This window comes from Sarcophilus harrisii, chromosome 4 (assembly GCF_902635505.1).
Source record: "Sarcophilus harrisii chromosome 4, mSarHar1.11, whole genome shotgun sequence".
Taxonomy (NCBI): Eukaryota; Metazoa; Chordata; class Mammalia; order Dasyuromorphia; family Dasyuridae; genus Sarcophilus; species Sarcophilus harrisii.
This window is the reverse complement of record NC_045429.1, coordinates 416,020,453-416,045,973: the sequence shown is the minus strand read 5'-3', so window position 1 is coordinate 416,045,973 and position 25,521 is coordinate 416,020,453. Positions and strand designations below refer to the sequence as shown.

Sequence of the window (25,521 nt, the reverse complement as noted above, 5' to 3'; positions counted from 1 at the left end):
ACATTGATTATGCACAATATTATAAGCAATATTCTCCTGCCTCTGTGATGGAAAGAGCATTTTTCTAAACTTTTCTTCAGGGCCAACCTTGCTCTCTACAATTAAATAGAATCCTAGTTTTATTTTATCTTTCCCTCATTCAAATAATTTAAAATTATTTTTCCTGTTTATTCTTACTCTACCCTGTATCAGAGACAAGTTCTCTTGGTTTTTCAATGTTTTTTGGTAATTTATCAAAGTCATCTCAGTGAAGAAAACGGATCCTCTACAGGAAGAAAACATTCACAAACATTTTGTATTTCATGGGTCAGATTTTGCTGAAGGTGCTTCCTGTCATTTGGAAACACTCCTGGAGGAAAAGCATTTTGGGCCACATACCGTCATATGTTCCGCTCTCCAACAGTGTTCCACTCTCTTCTAGTGTTTTGAACTGCTCAACAGAAATAAAGTTATAATCTACCCCTGGGACTTCCCCATCTCTGGGGGCTCTCGTGGTGCCTGAAAGGGATAAAAAGAGACAAGTCCAATTATAAAACTTGTTTCGGCTTACAAAATATTCAAACGATGCTCACAAAAATACTGTTGATGATACTCACAAAAAAGTCTTCAATTGAAACTAGGACAATAAATAATGTATAGATGAGAAAAGAGAATTTAAAAAATAAAGATAAACATGAATTTATGAAATTCAAAACTACAAAGACTCTGAAAAGCTGAGTCTGAGTATCAGGAAAGTTTAATTGGTTAAAAACCAACACATACTTTTATTAAACTTCAACAAAGAACCCAATTCTCAAATATCATTGCTTACAAGGAAAGGAAAGTGACACAATGGATAGAAGAGGAAAACTCCCATCTCATCAGCCTTGTCTTCATGCCATATTATTGATCCTGAGACAACTAGGCAGTGAAATAAGTGACTCACTAAGCTGTAAGACTTGAAACTGAGCTCAAAACTGGCCCCAGATGCTTTCCAGCTTAGGATCCTGAGCGATTCACTTGGCTTCTGCCCCAGTTTCCATCTATAAAATTGGGAATGATAATAGCCCTACCTCCCAGGGTTAATTTTGAGAATCAAATAATTACAAAGTGCCATGTAAATATTTTAGCTATTATTATTCAATGTATAATGTACCTCCCAAGCACCAACCTAAACCTACATTCTATGTGAAGTGAAAATATATGCTATGGAGCAGAACTCTGAACTTGAAACAAGGATTCTTAAAAAGTACTAATTCAATGGAATTGATGAGACAATGGTTATCTAGTTTAGCATGATGCTTAATAGTTCTCTAAGTTCAGTATGACTGATTTAATCTTACAACAAATAATGGTTTCCTAGTAATATAATGATTGGTTTATACTCAGTGTGGAGCATATAAGCTGGAAGCTTCAGCTAGGTTCAATTCAGAGAGAGCTACAGAAGATAATCAGACTGGAGGCTGAAGTCCTTGGACTTAGATTCATTTATCCCATCTCACACCACCTTGGTGGCAGGACTATCCTTCATTTTCTCCACTGAAACCAAGACTTTAGAAGGCCTCTAAGAAAGCTAACTGGGCCCCAGGAAAGGAGACAAGACTTTGAAAGAGATAATAAAGGATTTGGACTTTAACACCTGGCAGTTCTTGTGGTGATTACTGAACAGAAAATGAAGACTGGCCTCAAAGACCCCCAAGAAAACCAAGCCAGAGAACATTACAAATATATATATATATATATATATATATATATATGAAAAGGTTTTTCCAGAAGACTTGCACTAAATATTACACTGAGAAAATAAAGAAAAAATTCTAGGCTGTGAATATTTTAGCCTAATTCATAAAATGTTAAAATTGCTTGATTTGAACAGCTTTCATAAAAAAAGTATCAGGCTAAGAGTAAGGAAAACTTGGATTCAAATTTCATTTCTGATATTACTTGTGAGACTCTAAGTATGTTACTGTGTTTTGGAACCAAGCTATATAAAAAGTGCACATTACACTGAAGAAAACAGTTTCTTTTTATAATGTCTTGCTTACTTTTTTTTTTTTGCTAAGGCAATTGGGGTTAAGTGACTTGCCCAGGGTCACACAGCTAGGAAGTGTTAAGTGTCTGAGGTCACATTTGAACCAGGTCCTCCTGACTTCAGGGCTGGTGCTCTATCCACTGTGCCACCTAGCTACCCATCTTGCTTACTTTTATAATTCATCCAGTTATTGCTACTTGAACATTAACTTCTGAACTTATTTCTAAAATGTATGGAATAACAAGATTTGAATCTAAAACTAAAGTTCACAAAATGAACAAATCATAATTATTGCACTTGTTCCATCAAATGAGCAATAGGAAACTCCTTGAGTTTACTGCTATGAGAATGACATATTTAGAACTGTACATTAGGAACATCATTGACAAATTTTGGAAGACAAAATGGAGAGAAACTAGAATCAGAAGACTGTCTAAGGGACTATTCTAACCATCCAGATGAGAAGACCTAGAGTAATGGCTACATATATAAAATAAGGCTAAATCATCCTTTAAGTGAAAATCTAACTTAAGTAAAGAAGTTTTAAAATTTTTTTACTGCTTTCAGCAAAGAAGAACTAGGAAAAACTTGTGATAAAAATATGGCAGTGTTACTTTGACATTATTCCTTGTATTAAATAATTAATGCTTTCATATTACTTGCTACTTCCTGACTCTCTTTATTACCATTATTCAGTAACCTCTCATTCTCTGAGGTTCAATCAGTTCAAATTTATCACCCAATAAAGATTCTGGTAGCTATTATCTAGATATTCTCCTTCCTTTCTCAATGAGGCCAGTACCTCATTGAGGGTCATAATCTTTCCAGCCCAATTCTTGCCCTCATTCCAGGAAACTTCAACATACACACACACTATTGTTTACTCAAATATCCTAACTTCTCAGTTTCTCAATTCTCTCTATTCCTATAACCTAACACATCCAATCTACCTCATTTACACATATCACTTATATATAATTAGTCAGTCAATTAGTATTTATTAAGCATCTACCATATGCCACATATTGTGCTAAGCACTGGAAATAAAAATAAAGGCCAAAAAAAAAAAGTATTTCAATACATGTTCATGAAGCATAAAATTATTTTATCATAATTATTTAAGAAAATCAAGATTTTCAAATATGTTTATGTATGTTCCTATGTTTCTAGGCAGCACAGTGAACAGAGGACTGGATCTGGAATCAGAAGACCCGAGTTCAATTTCAAATCTAATCTCAGGTATTTACCAGCTGAAAATTTATCATTTACTTACTCTAGGCAAGTCACAATCTCTATATGTCCTGTTTCCTCATCTGTAAAATGAAGTTAATAACAGCACCTCCCTCACAGAGTTGCTGTGAGGATTAAAAAAGACAAAAGTGCTCTGCTAACCTTAAAGCATTCAGTTTGTTACTATTAAGTTTAGAAGTGGTCTACTTTATTGTAGCTCCCTATTTTGCCTCAAAGCCCAAAGTAGAGAAAACAGAGCCTGGCTTCTCTTTAATTTCCAAATTACTCCTTATCCTCAGTATTTCAAAGCAAGTTTGGCAATAAACTTCTTGTTTCTAAATCCCTACTGAAATGAATATGTTATCAACACATTCAGTGTCCAACAAGAAATATACTGTGGCACGGGATGGAGCATCAGACCTGGAGGCACAAAGATCTAAGTTCAAATCTGGTCTCAGATAATTACTATGTGACCCAAGGCACTTAATCTCTGCTGCCTCAGTTTCCTCCACTGTAAAATGGGGATAATAATAGCATCTACCTCAGATGAGATAATATTCATAAAAAGCCCAGCAAACAGTAGATGCTATAAAAAGCTCTTTAAAAAAATCTATATATCTTTAGTTTAATTAGAACAAGTGTATACTAATTATCGTATTCACATACTTACACGGGATGGTTCTCAGGTAGAGATTGTCTCTGATCACCTGCTGGAGTTTGTGATCAATTGAGCCTTTTTGAAATTGAAGACTCAAATAATGACGCAAATCTTTATTGATGACTTTTCCTACCAAAAAGAAAAAAAAAAAAAGAAGAAGAAAAAAATGTTATTTTGCGAAAATGAGCAACTACCTTCATTAAAAGTCTGCTTCCATGGCTGGTATCCTGTGTTACAAAAAGCTATTACAAAAGAATGTAAGCTCTGGCAAATCCTGACTAATTAGAAAGGCTGTGAGTATAGCTGTGGTGATATTGTCATCCAAGGATCAATCTAAGGTACACAAAGGTTTAACACCTAGGACTTAATTTTATGAGACACAGTAACTTATGAAACTGATAAGAATAGTGTAACAATAACTATAAAATACAGATAAACCCCTTGTGAATCAGATTGTACCAGAATTTTGTTTAATTACATGATATGCAAATAGAACACTATTTGCAAAGCAACACACATGTGCTTATTATATAAACGTATAGTTAGAAACTATATACATGTATACATGGATCATTAAAAACCTTTGTGGCCAGTTTTATGAAATGTAAATATTGCTTTCAGCCAAGGTGATAAGGTACCTCAATCCGATTTCATTAGTAAAGAGAATGGGTAAGGAATTTCTGCCTACTTTAGGTAACAGAAAAGCATTATGTTTGCAAGGAAATGAGAGGTTTTATTTTCCTTAATAAAGTAGTAATTTTGATTTAAACAGGGAAGTGAGAAATTCAAGATTTAGGAGGAGTGGAGGTTACTCAGAGGGCAATAGAATAGAATTTGCATATGATAAAACAAAGGTTAAAAAAATAAAATAATTTATACCCTACCACTATCTCTATTAAGTGTCAATTAACAATCAAGACTCCAAATTAGTTGGAACTTATTAGAAAGGAAATGAGATACAATGAGACATAAGAGACTGAATCAATAATTGTATCCATTATCTGATTTTAACTTATTATCAAAATTGTATTGTCAAAGTTATAAGAGCTCAGTAGTTACTTCATATTCATTTAGCTTGCTGTTGTGATCAAACTTATTACATGAGATGTAACTGTTTCTGTACCATTTTCTACACATAAAGCCCATGTGAAAGAATCCCTAAGGATTTACGGTGGGAAACCATTTCTAGTATATTAGAACAAAGTCTTTACTCTCTTTAACCCTAACCAAACTTAAACAAAATCCAATCTTCCTTTTTGTCTACAGAGTAAGAAACGTAACAAACTGCAAACTTCATAGAAATTAATTAGTGCCCTATCTTTGTTAAGAAGTGGGAACAAAGGGTGGGGTCAGAATAACCCTGAAATGTATTTATGATCTTAATGTAATTAAACTTGTAGCCACACTTTTTTAAATTCAAGATTTTCCCAATTTTAATTACATTATTTTAATTAGGGATGATGTAAAATGTTTTCAACCGTTATTAATTTTTTCTTTTTTACTTTTTGCTGAGGCATTTGGAGTTAAGTGACTTGCCCAGGTTGTTAAGTATCTGAAACCAAATTTGAACTCAGATCCTCCTACTTCAGGGCTGGTGCTCTATCCACTGAACCATCTAGATGCCCCAGATATTATTTTTTAATGTGAAAATAATAAAAAACAAATTAAATGAGAATAGATGCAATAAAAATAATGGCTCAAAGAACACTTCTGTCTTGACTCCTAAAGGAAAGAAAAATTCTAAAACTCTGTGTTTGAAACTAATGAGCTTTCTCAAGTGAGAAGACAAAGACAAAGAATATCTTCACATCCTAGAAGTAGAAGCAGCTTCTAATTTCTACTGTCTATTCCTATTGAGGCTCTAAGTGAAACTCTGATAAAGAATAGTTGCAAGGAAAATACCAGAATTCTTTCATAAAATAAATATTTCTGGCAACAGTAAAATCCTATTATTAATATTAATTTGAAGAGCCTACATTTAGAGCTGGAGGGAACCTTACAAATATTCTAGTTCCAAGCTTCTTAGTTGCAATCCCATAGGAGGTCACATAACTAAATGTGGGAGTCATGAAATTAAGATTTATTGTCAGCAAATGTTTGATTTATCTATCGTATATTTATTTTATAGTAAAAGGAAGAACCAGGAAGGAGTTTAATTGTCTGAAGACATGCTAATACAGATAGCTCAGATGTTGGCCACAGGATGGATGAATTAACAATTCTATGCACCTGTAATGCCTCACTTTCATTCCATACTGGAGACACAGACTGATTCACTGATTCACCCAAGGTTACATAGTAAGGGTCAGATTTGGGATCTGAATATGGGTCCTCTTAAACAAAATCCAATCTTCCTTTTTGTCTACAGAGTAAGAAATGTAACAAACTGCAAAGTATAAATTAAGTAAGCTATATTAACAAATGAGTTATAGTTGGTCAAGATAATTTCACAGCAATGAATATGGCCAAGTGGAGATAGGGGCTGGACCTATGACAGCTAGAATTCCCAGATTTGGATTCTCTGCCCTTCCCATTCCCCTTACCCATACAGGTCAGGGAGTATTCACTCTCTCCCAATTTAATCTTAATGAAGTGATAATATGAAGTAGAAACATGAAGTATATTTGTGAGAGCATAATTTTATAAGAATATTATTAAAACAGTATAAGAGAGAAGTGGTTCACAAAATAAAGAAATTATGTCAGAGACATTTATCACAAGTAATAACAAAGATTTGTTATGTATTACATGAAACAGTTCATGGGCTCAACCAAATATGTCTAAGGAGGGCAGAATCATACTGACTGAGCAATGTACTTTTGGAGGGGAACAACTTTTAATGTCAAGCTGGGGGTGGGGGTAGGGGTAGCAAGTGCAGAATCTAAAGAGTAAGGGGAGGAACCAGGGAGGAGTTTAGTTGTCTAAAGATGTGCTAATAAAGATAGTTCAGATGTTGGACACAGGATGAATGGATTAACAATAGAGACCACAGGGACTGATTTAAAAGTTCTGCCTTTACATCATGCAATGCTAACAAGACAGTGTGGAAAAAGCCACCCGATTGTGATAGTTTAGCAATTCCTGAGAATAAGCTGGTTTAGAGTTCACATCATTAAGTTGACTACAGTACTAAAAAGGTAAGTGCCTTGTCTGGGTCACAAACCAGTATGTGTCAGGTACTTTCAAATTTTGTTATAAGCTCTTAGCAAAGTGAAAAATATGAGTTTTTCTTTAAGATAATTCAGAAACTAAATTGTGTGACATAAAGAGAATTTTAAATAACATAAATTACCTATTTATTAAATGTATGGCCTTGGGCAAGTACTAATCTCTCTACTAACCTTAGTCTTATATCTATCTTCAATTGTTTTTTAGACATCTAAAAATGGATGTTCAGTGGACTTCTTAAACTCAATATATCCAAAACAACTCATTATCTTTCGCCTTATATGCTCATTCCTATTATTATCCAGGGCAAACATCCTCTCAGTCAACCAAGCTTACAACCTTAGAGTTATCCTGAAGTTCTTATTCTTTTTAACCCTAACCAAACTATTATCAAGGCTGGCCAATTTTATCTTTGAAGCATTTCTTAGATATGCCTCCTTCTCTCCTTTGACAATATCATAGTTCTAGGTCCTCATCATCTCACATCTTACTGTAATAGCCTGCTGGTGGGTCTGCCTGTCTCTATCATATATTCAGCTATTAAAGTGGCTTTCTAAAAACACAGTTTTAGGGGAGTAGAGCCAAGATGGCAGAATGAAGCCAGGAATCTGCTTGAGCTCTCCCAGTTTCCCTCAAAAACTATATGAAACCAAGCCTCTGAATAGAATCTGACAGAATGAAACCACTCTCCAATTCAAGATAGATTGGAAAAACTTTCAGCAAGATTAGTCTCAGTGGGATGAAAAGGGTGTTCAGTTCAGCTCAGAAAGACTCTGGGAAAGCCAATGAGAAGGTCTTAATCATAGCAAATCAGCACCTGAGACCCTCAATCCTGGCTCAGTAGAGGGGCAGATCAGTGGGACAGCCTCCAGGCCCAGCTCAGAAAGCAAACTTTTCCAGCTGTTTCCTAAAAAGAGCAGGTAAATCTACCCCCTGAAAACACAAGGAGCCCCTGTGCTCAAAGCCAAAGAACTGCACAAGAAGCTTGGGACAGTACCCCCTTTACCCCAGAAGCAAAGCTCTATCATAAAAGTAAAAAAAGAGGAAATGCCAAAAGAAAAGGAAAGAAAATGAGCAAGAAACAGAAAAGAACTATGACCATACATAGAAAGGTACTGTGGTGACTACTATGAGACCAAAACACCTACTCAGATGAGGACAAAATGTCCACAGAGAAATCTCAAAGAGTGATATGAATTGGTCTCGAGCCCAAAGAGGCTTCTTGGAAGTGGTCATCAAAGACATTAAAAGGCAAATAAGAGAAGTAGAAGAAAAAAATGAAAAAAGAAATGAAAGATATGAAAGAGAGTCAACAGTTTGAAAAAAGGCAATTCCTTAAAAAACAGAATTGGCCAAATTAAAAAAAAAAAAAAACCACTGAAGAAAATACCATCTTCAAAAGTACAATTAACCCATTGGAAAAAGACATGTAAAAGCACACATTAAAAACTAGAATAAGGCAGGTGAAAGCTAATGATCCTATGGAGACATGCGGAATCAAAAAACATAAACAGAATGGGGGGAAAAAAGGGAAGAAAATGTGAAATATTTCATTAGAAAAACGGCCTACCTAGAAAACAGATCCAGAAGAGGTAATTTAAAAATTATTAGTCTATCTCAATGCCATAACCAAAAAAAGAGCCTACACAGCACTCTTCAAAAGATCATCAAAGAAAACTGACCCAATAATTCTAGAAACAGTGGGGGAAATACTCATTGAAAGAATTCATTGATTATCTTCAAGAGATCCCACAAAGAAAACTCCAAAAATATAATCTCAAGGAAAAAATACTGCAAACTGCCATTCAAAAACAATTCAAATATCAAGGAGCAACAGTCAGGATTATCCAGGATCTGGCAGCTTCTACAATAAAGGATAAAACTCTTAAAAATACAAACTAAAAGAATTATGTATGTGATTAAGTTATGAAAAGCAGGGGGAAAGGTTACATTTTATTTAACATCATAAGAGAAATGCAAATTAAAACAACTCTGATTGGCTAAAATGATAGGAAAAGATAAAGATGAATGTTGGAGGGGATGTGGGAAACCTGGGACACTAATACATTGTTGGTGGAATTGTGAAGTGGTCCAACCATTCTGGAAAGGTTATCAAACTGTGCATGCCCTTTAAACCAGCAGTGTTTCTACTGGGCTTACAGTATTTCTATTAGGCTTATATCCCAAAGAAATCATAAAGGAGGGAAATGGACCCACATGTGCAAAAAAATGTTTGTGGTAGCCCTTTTTTTTAGTGGCAAAAAACTGGAAACTGAGTGAATGCTCTTTAGTTGAAGAATGGCTGAATAAGTTATGGCATATGAATGTTATGGAATATTATTGTTCTGTAAGAAGCAATCAGCAGGATGATTTGAAAGAGACCTGGAGAGAGTTATATGAACTGTTGCCAGCAAGATTATACGATGATCAATTCTGATGGACATGGCTCTTTTCAACAATGAGATGATTCAGACCAGTTCCAATAATCTTGTGATGATGAGAACCATCTATACCCAGAGAGAGGACTATGGGAACTGAATATGGATAACAAGAAAGTATTTTCACTTGTTTAGTTATTGTTTGTTTGAATGCCTATATTGGATTTACATATTTTTTACCATGTTTAACATATATTGGAATTACTTGCCATCTAGGAGACAGGGCAGAGGAGAGGGGAGAAAATGGAACACAAGGTTTTGCAAGGATCAATGGTGAAAAATTATCCTTGTATATGTTTTGAAAATAAAAAAAAAAAAAAAAAAAAACAAGAAGTTAGCTTCATTAGGTAACCATTACTTTAGATTGTCATTCTCCATGGAAAAAAAAAGTAACAAATGTCAATTTACAAACATAATAATTAAGTATGGATTAAGTATAGGCTCTTTAGAATGATTTAAACTTTAGAGAATGGATTTATTAGTTATGATTTCATTAGCTCTATAAAACAGCAATATATGCAAACTTTTAGCAAAATTTATTACGTGTAGGTCCATTTTAAAGTTTTGGAAAGTTGATTTTTAAAAAAAAATCACAAAAGTAAATCAAGAAAAATTCTTAATTTACAAACATTTATTAAGTTATTAAGTTTAATATGCTAAGCACTCAGGATACAAAGAAACAAACAAACAAAAAAATGGTCCTTGCCCTCAAGAACTCAATGTTATGTAGCAAATTTAAAAGTATGTATATAGGCACATATAAGATATATACAAAGTAAATAGTAAAAACTAGTCTCTGAGAAGTTACTGACTAGGCATTTATTACAAACTTACAATGTGACAGATTTGACCATTATTTTATACTCCATAATACAATAAATTAAAAATGGATAAATAAAGACCAATTACTAAGTTTGGAGATACTCATCCATGAATGGCTGACCACCATTTTGGGGGGAAAGAGGAGGGGTAATGGATGAGGGAAGGAAGAAGAAAAATAGAACAATCCATAAAGACCATGTAGTAAGTGGAAAAGTTGCAAACCTGCATTAATCTACTGACAATGATTATATTACACATTCCTGAAATACTGAAATCTCATCATAAAAAAAGGACACATTAAATCATTACAACTTCTTTTAATATGATATACTGAAAGCAAAGGAATAAGAGAGAACTCTTTACAAATATTCTGATGATCCAGTGGTGACTTCTAGTTACTCTTTCTGCTACTGTGGTTCTCAACCAACTGATAACTTTTCATTTGATTTGATCCTTGTTTTTGTCTTCTAATATGCTCTAAAGAGGGAATACCCAAAGTAAGAAGTTTCCTTCTGAATCTATTAACAGAATCAAATTAAAAAAGAACCAAACACAAATCAGAAATCAGTTCTTCACTTTCTCAAAGGAAAAAAAAGGAAATCTTTTAGGAATTCTACCCCTTTGACAAAAAAGTTTATTATATAATCCTAGTTCTTCTAAAAGAACAGTGTTCATCTATTTATTTTGAGTTGTAGTAAGATCATTTACAATGATTATTTGCTTCTGTTTCTCATGACAGGTATCACTTTAAAAACTGCCTTATTGCAAGGTAAATATTACACCCCTTTAGCACAGTACCAACTGAGGGACTTTATTCTTGTTACTTTCTCATGAGAGAAAATAGAAATTGCTCCAATGTACCCTTCAATTTTCCAGGACAGACATTAACTATGATTTAGTAATTTTTGCAAATTATAGTTGTGCATTTAGAATTTCCAAGTTTTGAGGGAAAAGTATTGTTCTTGTTGATTTGCTCAAGAAGCTGGTAGAGAAGATAGTTAAGAGAGAAGATGAGGATGTGCCTAGTAAGAAATTTTTAGGTGCAAATTATTTTAATTTTCAAGCTTAGATTTTTTTTAAAGGTGAACTTTACATATAAAAATCACCAAATTTTAACAATGGGCAAACAGATAACTTGTAGAATTCATTCTTTTAAGAGATTACTAATTCCTCAGTTCCCCACTCCATTCTCCACACTTACCTACTAAGCTTTCTAAAATGCAAGTTTGACCATATCACTTTATTCCATTCTAGCCCCCATTCTCACATCCTCAGTAAGTTTCAATTTCTATTATTCTATTATTTTCTCTTATTTTCAGGATCAAATATACAATTTCCGGTTTTCATTTAAAAGCCTGTCATAAACTGGCTATTTCCTTTCTAATCTTCTTATACTTGGTCACTTTTATAGGACTACTTCCATATACTGACTTGAGCCTTTTCACTGGCTATTGCCTGAACATGGACCTGTCTCCCTACACCTATCTCCCCTCCATCTTCCCTAGCTTCTTTCAGGTCTCAGCTAAAATTTCACCTTCTTCAGGAAGTCTTTCCCAGATCTCATTAAGATTACATAAATGTCTTCCCTCTGAGAACATATCCAATTTATCTTGTTTATGGATTGTTTATATACAGTTGTTCTAATGTCATTTTCTTGGCTCCTTGAGATCAAGCACTGTTTTATTTTGTCTTTTAAACTATTCTTTGACTCCTTAGCTCTTAGAACAGCATCTGACATGTAATAGACACTTAATAAATGTTAGGTGAATGATTGATAATTTTTTAATGAAAAATTTCAACTTACTAATGCAAACTTTGTAATGTACAATGTGTAATGTACAAGTTCTAAGAACCTATGCCACAAAGGGGAAATGCCTTCAATCAAGAGAGCAGACAAGAATAGTTTTAGGATTGCTCATCTTAAATATATTTTTTCACCCTTAAGTGGTAATAAAGTTAAATGGCTATTTCTATACCTATAAGGCACAAGGTGACAAAAATCTACAACGAGTATATCAAAAATTAAAATTTCCAGGGGCAGCCAGGTGGTGCAGTAAATAGAGCGCCAACCCTGAAGACAGGAGGACCCGAGTTCAAATTTGATTTAACACTTCCTAGCTGTGTGATCTTGGTTGGCCAAGTCACTTAACTCCAATTGCCTTAGCAAAAAAATAAATAAATAAATAAATAAATAATAATAATAAAAATGTCCAAAAAATGAATTTCTAGAAAACAAAGTTATTTATGTTCCCTAGTTCAAATCCATTATAAACTTTTTTTATGTACTAGGAAACTGAGAATTTAATCTAGGACTTTTTTAGATAGATATTTTAGGTTCTTATGAGACCCAAAAATTCTATGCAAAAATGATAGCTCTTTGGAGCCATTAATTAATCAATGAGTATTAATTAAATGCTATACTATATGCCAAGACAATGTGCCATGATACAGGGTTACAAAGAAAAAGCAAAAAAGTCTCTTCCCTCAAAGTTTACATTTTAATGGGGAAAATAATATATACAATCAAGTCAATAATAATGATGATGATGCCTAGCATTTAAAAAGTACTTTAAGACTAGCAAAGAGCTGTACAATTTTCTCCTTTCATCCTTATTAACCACCATTGGTTATAGGTACCATTATTTTCCCCATTTTAGAAATGAGAATACCAAGGCAGAGGTTAAATTACTTGCCTAAGGTTACCCAACTCATAAGTGTCCTTTCCTACTCTGGATGTGAATTTAGGTCTTTCCATCTCCAAGTCCTGGACTCTCACCACTAGCCCATCTGCTTGTTAAGTTAATACATGTTTATTAAGTATATTATGTGCCAGGCATATATTTAATTGAAGCTTTTTACTTTTCAAAACATATCCATGAATAATTTTTTATCAATGACCCTTGTAAAACTTTGTGTTCCAATTTCCTCCCCTTCTTCCACCCCCTCTCCTAGATGGCAAGTAATCCAATATATGTTAAACATGGCCAATATAGGCATATATATTTAAACAATTATCTTGCTGCACAAGAAGAATCAGATCAAAAAGGGAAAAAATGAGAAAAAAATAAAATTCAAGCAAATAACAACAAAAGAAGTGAAAATGCTATGTTGTGATCCACATAGTTTCCACAGTCCTCTCTCTGGGTATAAATGGTTTTCATCATCACAAGATTATTGCCATGTACAATGAATTCCTGGTTCTGCTCATTTCAGTTAGCATCAGTTCATGTAACTCTCTCCAGGCCCAGGCATATACTTGTATACTACATGTTGAAAATACAAAGAAAATCCAGAAAATTGCCCTCAAGGAGCTCATAGTCTGTCCACACAAAATTGATGAAGGAAATGTAAGAGATGAATAGTAAGGGTGTTAAGTCCTGACTTGGCCATGATTTTCTAATCTTTGAAATGAAGACAATGGAAAAGAAAATATTTATATCCCTTTCACATTTAACATTTTATGCCAACTAAGACCACATACAAATGGCTTAATTGTTTTTACTGTTTATTGACTGTTGAATTCAATTACCTAACCAATTTGACCACTTTATTCAATCCCAAAAGACACAAAAGACAATTAGGTGGTGCTGCTGATTGATTATACAGTGCTAGTCTAGAGCCAGGAACTCTTTGAGTTTGGATACTTATAATCTGTGTGACCCCATTTTTGTTTCCTCAGCGGTAAAGTGGGTATAATTTTAAAATAAAATAAAATAGTAAAATAGTGCCTACCCTTCATTCTAGGGTTATCATGATCAAAAGAAATAATATTTATAAAACACTTAACACAGTTCCTGGCAGAGCAGGTACTTAGTAAATATTTCATATTAAATCTAACAACTTGAGCTCATGAAGTAGCCTTAAGAATGCAGAGGCTTATCACTAGAAGCTTGACCCCCTAAGATGAATTTTTCTGACTATGGCAAAACATGAAACATACAAATAGGCAACTGCCTACACCCCTGTGCAGCTCCCTTTCACTTCTAATGTCATTGACAGAATAGTGGGGAAATGGTCATAGAAGGTGATAAGAATCACACCATTTTTAAAGAATCTGCTCCTACCAGTGATTTCAGGTAATAAGCAACACCAGTCTTTCCCTGTGGGTCTTTCTGACTACTACAAAGAGGTTCTGTTAGAAAGGAAACATCAATGACAGAGCAACTGGAAGCTGAAAAAAAAAAAAAGGCCTGGCTTCAGGATTACATAGAGTGATGGGATTGGAATTTTAATCACAGGGAAATATCAAGATCAGATCTAAACTTCAGGAAAATCATTTTAGCAAATAGTTATGTGGAGCATGGATTAGATGGGAAGTGACTTAAGGCAGAGAGACCAATTAGAAGGCTAGTTAAATTATTCAAGCCACTGCTGAAGGTCTTTGTTTTTGTTTTGTTTTTTTTCTGAGGCAATAGGACTTGTCCAAGGTCACACAGTTAGGAAGTATTAAGTATTAAGTGAGACTAGATTTGAATTCAGGTCATCCTGACTTCAGGGCCAATGCTTTATGCACTGCACCATCTAACTGCTTTTTTTTTTTTTTTTTTTTTTTTTTAAAGAATTGGGAGTATCCTTCCCTCTTTCCTTTCCCATTTCTCTCCTTAAGAGGCAGCTTAGGGGACAGTTAACTGACAGTGGATAGAACACAGGAAGATCACAGTTCAAGTCCAACCTCAGTCACTTGACACTTACTAGGAGGGCAAGTCACTTAACCCTGACTACTTCATCAAAAAAAGGAGGGACAGCTCAAGCACAGCCTTTTAAATGAAATCTTTTTAAATTACTAGTGCCCTCGCTCCTTAAACTACCTTATACTACTCAAAAGGCAGCTAAGTGGCACATTGGAAAGAGTGCCAGCTTAAAAGTCTGGAGGAGTGGGAAGAATGTGGGCTTGGAGTCAGGAAAATTTGTCCAAAAATCTGGCTTCAGATATGTAATAGATGTGTGATCTTGGACCAGTGACTTAACTTGTATGCCTCAGTTTCTTAATTTGTAAAACTGGGCTAACAATAGCACCTATCTCCTGGGGTTCTTGTCAGGATCAAATGAATAGTATTTTGCCATGCACTTAGTACAGTGTGTGATACAAAGTATATGCCATATAAATGTTATTATATATAAAATGTATATACATATATAAACACATCTTATACATACATATACATATTTTTATTAATTTTAAATTTATGCTGGAAATATCGATAGACATTTATTGCCCCTTCCCTTAGAATACAAGTCTTTTGCAAATAGGAATAGTTTCATTTTTTTCCTATTTGTATCTTCTGCACCTAGAACAGAGACTGGCTTATAGGAAGCACTTGGTGATTTGATTACACTAAGTTGATGACTGGGTGAATGGAGAGGAAGGGATAAACACAAAGATGGTGTGAAGAAAAAATGACAGCGTTTTATAACTGAATGGATATGTGGGGTGAATGAGGAATGAAAAATAACATAGAGGTTATAAAGCTGGGGTTCAAGAAGAGCTGTAGGGAAGTCTGAAAGATCAGTATATATAAAGGAAAGACAATCAATTCTATTTTGAGCCTGTTAAGTTTGAGATACCTAAAATACATCCAGATTGAAATGTCCAATATGCAGTTGGTGATACGGCACTAGAACTCAGGAGAAAGAGAATAGGATTGATCTATAGATCTGGCATCTGGAATTTATAGAGATTTGCATGGAGGTAACATACAAGAACTGATGAAAACAAGTGAGAGAAAAGAGGCAGGGAAAGCCTTGGAGAAGAATTTATAATTAGTGGGCAAGAGATAAGGAGATTCAGCAAAGGAGCTGGTCCTGACAAGCAAAAGAACTAAGATAGAGAAATTTCACAAAAACTTAAAGGGGAGAAGATAGTCAACAGTATTAAATGCTTCAGAGAGGTCAAAAAAATAAGCACTGAGGGGGCCATTAGAATTTACTAAGCAGAGAGCTGCTTCAGTTTAACAATGAACTCAAATATTAGATTACAAAGATTTCGAAGAATGAAAGGAAGTAATTGAAGGTATTAAATGTACATATTTTCTCCAAGTATCTAGCTTAAAAGGACAGGAAATGTAGATAGCAAGAATGATTAAATCAAGTGAGGGTTTTTTAAATATGGGGAAGATAATGGGCATGTCTGTTGGTATCAAAGAAGAAACCAGAATAGAGGAAAAGACTATTAGAAAGAAAAAGATTGGATTGAAAATCCTAGACAAGAAAGGAAGAGATATAGTATGTAAGTAGGACAAAAGAAGAGGTCTGGTGGAAGTAATTCAAGGTTGGACTTTTGCAAGAAATTGCATTTTATCAAGTAATTGATGTTAGAAATGAAATGAAGAAGAATGTAGAATATGGGATGTGGAATGGAAAAGTATTGAGTCATAAAGAGGCTAGGTAATCACAGTAAGAATGAAGAATATAGGTAAAACAGTGGTAAGTCATAGGAGGAAAAGCATGATAGAAGAGGGAGGCAATAAGAGAAAATTATAACAAAATAAAGATAAGAAGTTCTTAAACTAGGATGTAGAAAACTTGTGGATGATGGCAAGATTTAAGGTATAATCACACTTGTGTATAGCTGAGGTAGAATGAAAGGGTAGGTCATAAAAGTATAATAGATTAAAGAACTGGGAAATTAAGTTATTGGAAAAGATATTAACATATAAACTAAATTTTCTAGTATGATGGCAGGATTTGGTGTAGATAGGGTTCAGTGGAAACAAAATAAAACAATGTCCTGAGGATCAGTATACAGTGGCCACCAGAATCTGAATTGGGTTGTAAATTTGCATAGCTAGAACCTTTAAAAAGTTGCTGAATGATGCTAGCAGAAGATTCCTAAAGTGACAGTGAGTAGCAAATGTGTGTTTTGACTCCTACGTTAGGACCATAAATTAGTGAATTAGTAAGAGAATGGAAGAAGAGATCTAAAATAAAGTTTTAATTACTAAGCAAGAATTTCCAGAGGACATAATGAAGGGATGGGCAGATCTAGAGTGGGACAATAGGGAAGTAAGGGTTAATTAAAATGAATGGGAATGAGGGAAGGTATAGTAGGGAAGAATTCTTAGGAAAGAGGTGGGCAATTATGGGTTCAGTATCACTTGGACAGGGAAAGTAGGAATATACTGACCACTGATGAAGAGGTCCAGGCAAAGTATCAGATCATGAAAGGAGCTTTAATTTGGAAAGAAGATATGTTTATCTTCAAAATCTCTATAATATCTTGCCCCTTAAGGTTGATCAGTATTAAATATGACTGTATCCCAAAGTCCTTTTCTATAAGTCTGACTTCTCAGTAGATACTATGTTCCCCAGTATCTAAAAATTGTTTTCTGGCAAGTACAAACAGAGATCACCAATATTACATATCCTGGATGTCTCTAGAAGCTCAACCAAGGAGCAAGAAGTGCTGGACTCCTACATTATATGATTGAAATCACAACTATAATTATTATTTACTTTTAAAAGAGTCAACCCGAGTATTACAAATCTTGGAAAGTCTAATATCATCATCTAAGACTGCAATAAAAATTTTTAAAAATTGTAGGTTATATGCAAGAGTTACTTATTATTTGAATATCAATGATCTATGATTAGCCCTTTAGGAAATGAGACAGCACATTTTGATGAAATACATAAATTTTGTCTTAAATACATAATACATATATATCTGAAAGAGAGAAATTATTTTGTTACTTTTGATAATATATTTCTCCCATTCATTGTTCCACTTACACTGTATTTTCATAATTGTCTCTGTTTTCTAAGAATTCAACAATATACAGCCTTATATAAGAGTACTGTACTATGCAAGAACACAATGTAAGTTACTAGAAATAAAACCTAAATAACTCTTCTCTATTCTAGTTTTAACCATTCTCAGTTGCCATGGCAAGTAACTTGGTATGAAAAGAACAGACCCTGAACACAATTTTCTTTGAAGTGTCACAATATTCTGCATTAAATTTTGGATTTGCTCCTTAGAGAATATTGAGAAAAACATATCAAGGAAATGAAAATAAATGGTATAATATCAGGGAAAAAAAGTATTTTCTGCCTGCTATTATAAATTTTTCTATTAAAAGATGCTTTTGAAAAGGGTTTCTTGTAGTTGCTTTTTTTATTTGGAGGGGATGAGAATTATAAGCATAATCAGTGAGTTATCCATTTCTTGTTTTAGAAATAAACTAATCCTAAATCTAAATAATCTTACACACATATGTATGTGCAAACAAACAAACAAAAAATATTAAAGGTACAGTTGCCAGTAAGGAGAAACAATACTTTAGAAATAAAACCATTTTAATACAGCAGAATTGGGGGGTGGGAGAGGAGACAGAAATGAACATAATGACTCAATTAGAATAAAAGGAAAAATCAAACAAAAAACCGTTAATACTGTCAAATGATAATGGTCAAGCTTGGGGAGAAGGGAGGTAGGGAGGAAAAAAGAAAGGCGAGGAGGGAAGAAGGAAGGAGGGAGAAAGGGAGAAGCAAAGGTGAGGAACCATGGGTACGGAGCATTATATGAATGTACTACAAACACTGGTTGATGGGCTAGTTAATTTTGAAGAACTACTTTTTAATCCCTCTTTTTTATTTTGTTACAAGGAATGGCTCCTTAGGTATGGGGATAAAGGAGAAAAAAATGGAGATATAAAGATAATGTAAAATCAAAAGAAATCAATAAAATGACTCTATGGAAAAAAAAGACTGAAAAGTGAAACTTTAAAATGCAAAGATCTGATCAACCTCCAAAGAAATCTGGGACAAGCCAATGGTGTATTTCCATTAAAAAAAATTTAAACAACAGTGATTATAAAGAACATAATGTTAATTTTAAAATGGGATAATTAAATTGAAAGTAAATGCACCAAGTAGCAAGACAAAGCAATGCATTTATAATTTAGGATTACATGAAAATATGGTTTACTATTACTTTCAATTCTAATTAAATTGAAAAAAGTAAATACATAAATTTATTTCATTTCACTAATAATCATAATTCAAAATAGCATATTTCAATTAGACATTAAGGTAGCTACTAAATCTCACATAACCAAATTTTCACAATGAATCAGAATTTCTGAAATAAGTTGCTTAACAAAAATAAAAGTGTTATAACTTTTTTTCAGATGATTAGGAACGCTAACATAATAATATGCTGAATACAAACAAAACAAAAATCACTATTAATTAACAAAATGACCAGGTTATTGATGAGATTGATGTAGGCACCAAATGACAGGATTCAATAGCAATTCAAATGCGAAGAACTCACAAGGGCCTTCTCCTTGCCAAAAAGTAGATTTATTTATGAGAAGAGATTACAAACAAAATGAAGAGGTAAAATAGGCACCATGAGTGGTAAAATATGAAACAGATTTGGCAGAGCATACAATTAGCAAGGAATAAGGCTTTAACAATTAACAATGGAAAAGACAAGTTCTCTAGTGGAACTAACAATAAGGAGAAAGGGAACACTCAATCAGGTAAGAATGTCTTTGACTGGCAGGCTAAATCCTAAAAGGGATCTAGTACCCTAAAAGAGGTATATAACAAGAAGAAAGTCACAAAGAAGAATGGGGAAAGGATGATAAAAAGATAAAAGGCAGAATTCTGTGGTGGGACATGGACAGATTTATAGCAGAAATCCCCTTCCTTCCCCACCCCACCCCCCACTGGGGGAGGATATTGCTAATTATTTAAAAATAATGTTAGCTACCTACTAAAAACAATACATTAATGTAAAAATGTTCCCCTAATGCAAATAACCTTGCTTAAGCAATTTCATTTAGTTATCTCAGGTCATCACACACACATGCACACACGTGTACACACAGAGTAATATTGGGGCACATTATTTCTTTGTAGGAGATTGTGGTTTGGGAAAAAAAAAAAGGCTAGTTTTTGATTTTAAACCATTAACATATCTTCTGCCTGTATTGCTAGCTCTCTTTCTCCATATACAGGTTCATAGAATGATATATTTGGGACCTAGCAGGGACCCTAGAGGTCATCTAGTCTAACCCAATCATTTTTCTGTATGAGTGATATGTTATAGCTCCTAGGGAGGATATAGCAATAACCCTAATGATGGGGTTCACCACAGGTCCTTTGTAAATGAATTTATGAACCCGAAAAGTTAAACTGGCAAAAGAAGTTTATTATTAAAGATCTAACAGAGAAATCCCGGCAGAGAGGTGAATAAAGTCTTGTTAGGGAAATAGGTAAGAAAGATAAAGAGGGAGTAACGCTGAAAGAGAATGTCATTTCAGCAGACAGAGGGTTGCAGCTATGCCAAGGAGAGAGAAGTTCTTTGGCATGACAAGTTAGGTCCTCTGCAAGGGACTGAGCTGAAGGAAGCTTGTTTTATGGGCAGCCCTTGGTAGGGGCTGGAAGCAGTTTGAGCTGGAATCAGAATAGAGAATCCTGGAATTGAATGAGTGTCCCTGGACTAATCTCCAATTCAATAGAGTTGGACAGAAATGTTGAGATCTTCAACTCCAGTTAAGTGGTCCTGTACTCAACTAGCCCCACCCAGATAACAGAATGAAATCATTTTATCTTGATTCCTTGGGGCGGGTCTCTCAGGGGAGAGTTTTTCTGAGGGAGTTTTGCAAACTTCCCCCCCAAAGTCCGAGAGAGTGAGAGAATTTTGGGGCTTCCCTCATCACTAAGACCACCTGGCCTTGAGAGTGCCACAAATAATGCTGACTGTCAGATATCAATCTGTTGGTCAGTAATAAAGTTTCTGAGAAACTATGGAATTCAATAGTGGGGTGCAACTTCTTTATGCTTTAGAATTCAATACTCCCCAACTCTACTTCTAAAATCATTATTCAAATCTGTGGCTAAGCCACAGAATTCAACAAGTCAACTCCATCTCTATCACTCCTCAATTTTACATCTAAAACATAAAATTAGCATCAGTGTCTTGAAGAATCTGATCTTTTTTTTCCCCTAGAAAATTATCTTCTTGCTCCTGATTCTTTGTTAAATTCATTTATAATTTAGCCTGAAGTTAGGTATAAATTTTTGCCCCTTAATCTGAAGACAAACTGAATTTGCCAATTCTTTTATCATACTTGCAACACCAATCTGGGGACCCTAATATTGTTGGGGTGTCTTCTGCCTCAAGATGAGGAAAATAAAGCAGGGAAAAATTAAAAGATGTACCTAAGAGTCTTTGAAGGGGCAGAACTAAGATTTGAATCCAGCTATTGTAACTTCAAATACGGCACACTTTATATATGATATACCATGCTTTTGAATTAGACAGAAAGAGCACTGATTTAGATTTTTAGAGAGTAATAAAACGGGAAAGCGTTATTTTAGATTATTAGAATGGTAGAATTGTGGTTCAAGAGACGTGAAGAAATTATGTGGGAGATGTTTATCACAGGTAACAAATGTTGCTATTTATTTCATGAAATAGCTCATGGACTCAACCAAATATTGTGTTTTCTTATTGAAGGACTTTTTAAAGCCTCAGGGGAGAGAAGGAGCAAGGGCAGGATCTGAGGAGTAATGGGAGGAACCAGGTGGAATCTTCACCATAGATCAGGCCCCAGACTTGTTTAAAGATACACTAATCAAAACAGTATCAGAGGGTGACCTATCTCAATGTAACAATGGAGACAGGATGGGTGGATTAAAGTTGGAACAATGGAGGCCAGATGAGCTGATTAGGGTTCTGGCTTCCACCATCACTTTGTATCATATGATCTAATGCAAATGATGTGGCATACTTATTGAAACAATAACTTCAGCAAACTTGCAAAATACAAGCTAAATCCACATAAATCAAAAGCATTCCTATATATAAACAGCAAAATACAAAAAGAATAGCTAGAATAAGAATTTCCATTCAAAATTACAGAAGTTGCAAAATCTTTACAGAAAAAAGGATGATCCTAATTATTTGGAAAAACATTTTGCTTACAGGTAGGTATTATTAAAAATAAGAATACTGTTATTTATTACTTTTAAAGATTTTGAGTTCAAAATTCCCTTCATCATGCCCCTCCTTCTACCCATTGAGAAGGCAAGCAATAGAACAATTATACAAGTGAAATCATGCATTATGTATTTCTATATTAACAATATTGCAAAAAATAAAATAATGAAAATCAAGAAAAAAAGAAAGTGGAAAAATATACTACTATCATCATGCATTACCATATGCTTTGCCACTGCACCCTAAAGACAAGTCCATCAGACTTTCAGCAGAAACTAAGAGCTCCTTCACAGCAGGGATTGGTTTCTCCCTCTTAATCTTCTTTCCCTTCTCCCTGTTCTGCCTGTTTTTTCCCACTCAGCTAAATATATTTTTATACTAAACTGTTAAGTGTGAATGAGGCAAAGAATAGCCTTTTTTGTGTAAGGAAGGAAGGGAGGAAGGGAAGAAAGGAGGGAATAAAGGAGGGAAGAAGGGAGGAAGGGAAAGAGAAAAGTTTTTATTCATATAAACTCCCTACATGTTTTGAAAATACCAATAAAAATTATCAAATAGGAATCCTGAGAGTTAAAAACATCGATCATTTGCACACCTGGCAGCACAACAATCCAAATAAAGGTACATCAATACCCTATGGCAAATTATGTTCCTTTTTCGCCATAACTTCAATTTTCCATTAGGACCACTTATCAGATAATTACTTACCAGTAAATTATGATGAGATAGAATAAAGATTTCTTCAGTTATTATTCACCACAATTATCAAGTTGATAATTTAAGAGTCAGTCTAACGACTTCTTGGTCACTTGATTAACAAGATGAAGAACTAGACATTTCCTCTGATCATCAAAAAAAAAAAAAAAAAAAAAAAAACAATGAAATTAAAGAGAAAACAATTCTAGTTGTCTCTACCATCTAGCTCAGGACTCCTTAAAACTTTTCCCACTCAGTATAAGAAGTTTTGATTTAAGACACCAAGAACCTTAAGAGAGAAAAATTCAATGAACTAAGAGCAGAGATGGCTACTCCCGGACCTAAAACATGCACCTTGCCACCATGATCCCAACAGCAACGCTACACAACTTGCAAAATAATTCAATTGTATCTCTTCCCTTGTGGCAAAAGACCCCTCCCTCAAAGCAGAAACTTTTTCAAGTTAGGGCAGCAGCATGACAATATTCTGTGCTAAAATGGAGCTGTGCCAGTAAATGAAAAAGAGGGAAATGCAAAATGATATAAGTGTAGTAACTGTGTGGCCCATTCCATTAAAACTGAAAAATCCCAGCATCCAGTTGGGATCAGTTCCATTCCCAAAGAAGTCACCTTCTGGTGGACCATGAACTATTTAAAGTGAAAGGAAGCTGAGATACTTTGAAATCCAGCCCATAGGGAAATAGCCATCAATGAAGAAGGAAGTACTAAGTGAACTAAGTGAGCAATAGAGGAAACAAAGATTGAAATTACCAAAGATCTCACTCAGGAGGAAGGAAATGATAAATTAAAGACTTTGAAGATAACTAGATAAACCAGCAGGGGAAAATATCATTAACAGAAGGAAACAGAACCTTCAGGTCAAGCTAAAGTTCTGGCACCTATGAGTAAAAAATTTAAGAAGAAAAAAAAATTAACACCTGATTTGGCAAGGGATCCCATGGAGTCCTAAGAGAGCATGGAACTACAGCTAGATATTCCTGAATAATTAAAAAATGAAACAAGAATTTATGACCTAACCAACAGTAAAAATTGAGAGAATAGAAAAAGTTGAATCCATGGTGATAAAACTATAAAAAACAAGCATGGATTGAAAAAAACTAGTAGAAGACATTTCCAACCCCACCCCTTCTTTGCAGAGATGGATATATTGTCAGACTTTTTAAATATACTGTTACATTGATTCACACACCCCCCTCCCTTTTTCTACTTTATAGCAGGAGAGGGGAAGAACACTGAGGGAAATTATAGTTATTTAAAATGACAAAAAAGGCTCAATAAAGTTTTTTTTAATGGTTTAAAAGGTTATTTTAGTGATAATTTTTTTTTTTTCCATTTTAGTCATTTTCCAGTTGCATCTAATCCCTTTTGGGACTTGCTTGGCAAAAATAGTGGTATAGTTTGCTATTTCCTACTCCAACTCATTTTAGATGAGGAAACTGAGGTGTTTAAGGCCTTCTTTGAAATAAAGAATTTTCCAGTCTTTAGAACCAGTACTCTAACCATTGTGCTACCTAACTGCCCTATTTAAATTTATGGAATGCTTAAATTTGCAAAGCACTTTACAGTTTCATTGCAATTCAGTGATATAGAAACTAAAATCTAGAGATAGAGCTCCATTTTACAGTTTACATATTAGTAAACTAAGATTCTGAGAGATTTTTAAATGGCTTGCAGACGGTCATACCAATACTAAGAATCAAAATTCATCAAGAAAATTTCCCCGTTTCTTGTTTTTCTCTAACTCTTCTTGGCCTCCCTTCTTACTGTTGTCAGAATCAGGTACTACTTTCAATGACTGTAGGGATATCACAGTCCTACCTGTGATATATGCATGGGTAACTTTACAGCATTAACAATTGCCAAACCTCTTGTTCCAATTTTTCACCTCTTACCCCCCCACCCCCTCCCCTAGATGGCAGGATGACCAGTAGATGTTAAATATATTAAAATATAAATTAGATTGTTTAATCTAATTATTGTTTAATGTTTAATATGTTTAATCTAATAATTGTTAATCCCCCTAAACTGATTTGTCTAAAGTATTGTACAAGGTGACTTAGGATTTTAAAATATAAAGTTTCAGTGTATCTTTAGCACTGCGGAGATGATAATGGAATATCTGGCCAGAACTATATCATCAATTTCCTCTCCTAGACCTATTATTAAAGTAAAGGGTCTCCATTTAAGATGTCCATCTTTCAATCACTTGGTGATTCTGTTTAAACCTGTCTCTTAAATACAATGGCACATACTACTTACAAAGTCGTGTACCTTTTTTTTTCTTTTCTTATTGCAGTAGTACTTTAGGAATGTTGAGTGAAAGTAGAGTATTTGAAAATTTAGATCTGTTAACTGCTAACCTGATAATTAGATTACCAGGGTACTCAGAGTAGGATTTGAAATATAGTGAAGATTGCCAAGAATGACAGTGAACAAATACAGATTTGACTAGAATATCTCAAACTCCATGTCTCCAATCCAATAAAGTTTAAAATGAAAAAAAAAATTAGGGGGAATGGAATAATTA

General features: G+C 34.2%; 1 protein-coding gene across 4 annotated transcripts in view; it reads right to left on the bottom strand.

Moving 5' to 3' along the window:
• Window positions 1–25,521, bottom strand: part of MAGI3 (membrane associated guanylate kinase, WW and PDZ domain containing 3) — a 213,284-nt gene that overhangs the window by 100,906 nt on the left and 86,857 nt on the right. For all 4 annotated transcript variants that reach the window (XM_003769791.4, XM_023503475.2, XM_023503474.2 and 1 more), the window contains exons 2-3: window positions 3,912–4,028; window positions 379–498 (exon numbers count right to left, since the gene is read on the bottom strand). In XM_003769791.4, coding sequence (XP_003769839.1) covers window positions 379–498; window positions 3,912–4,028 — 237 coding nt within the window. The remainder of the gene's footprint in view (window positions 1–378; window positions 499–3,911; window positions 4,029–25,521) is intronic.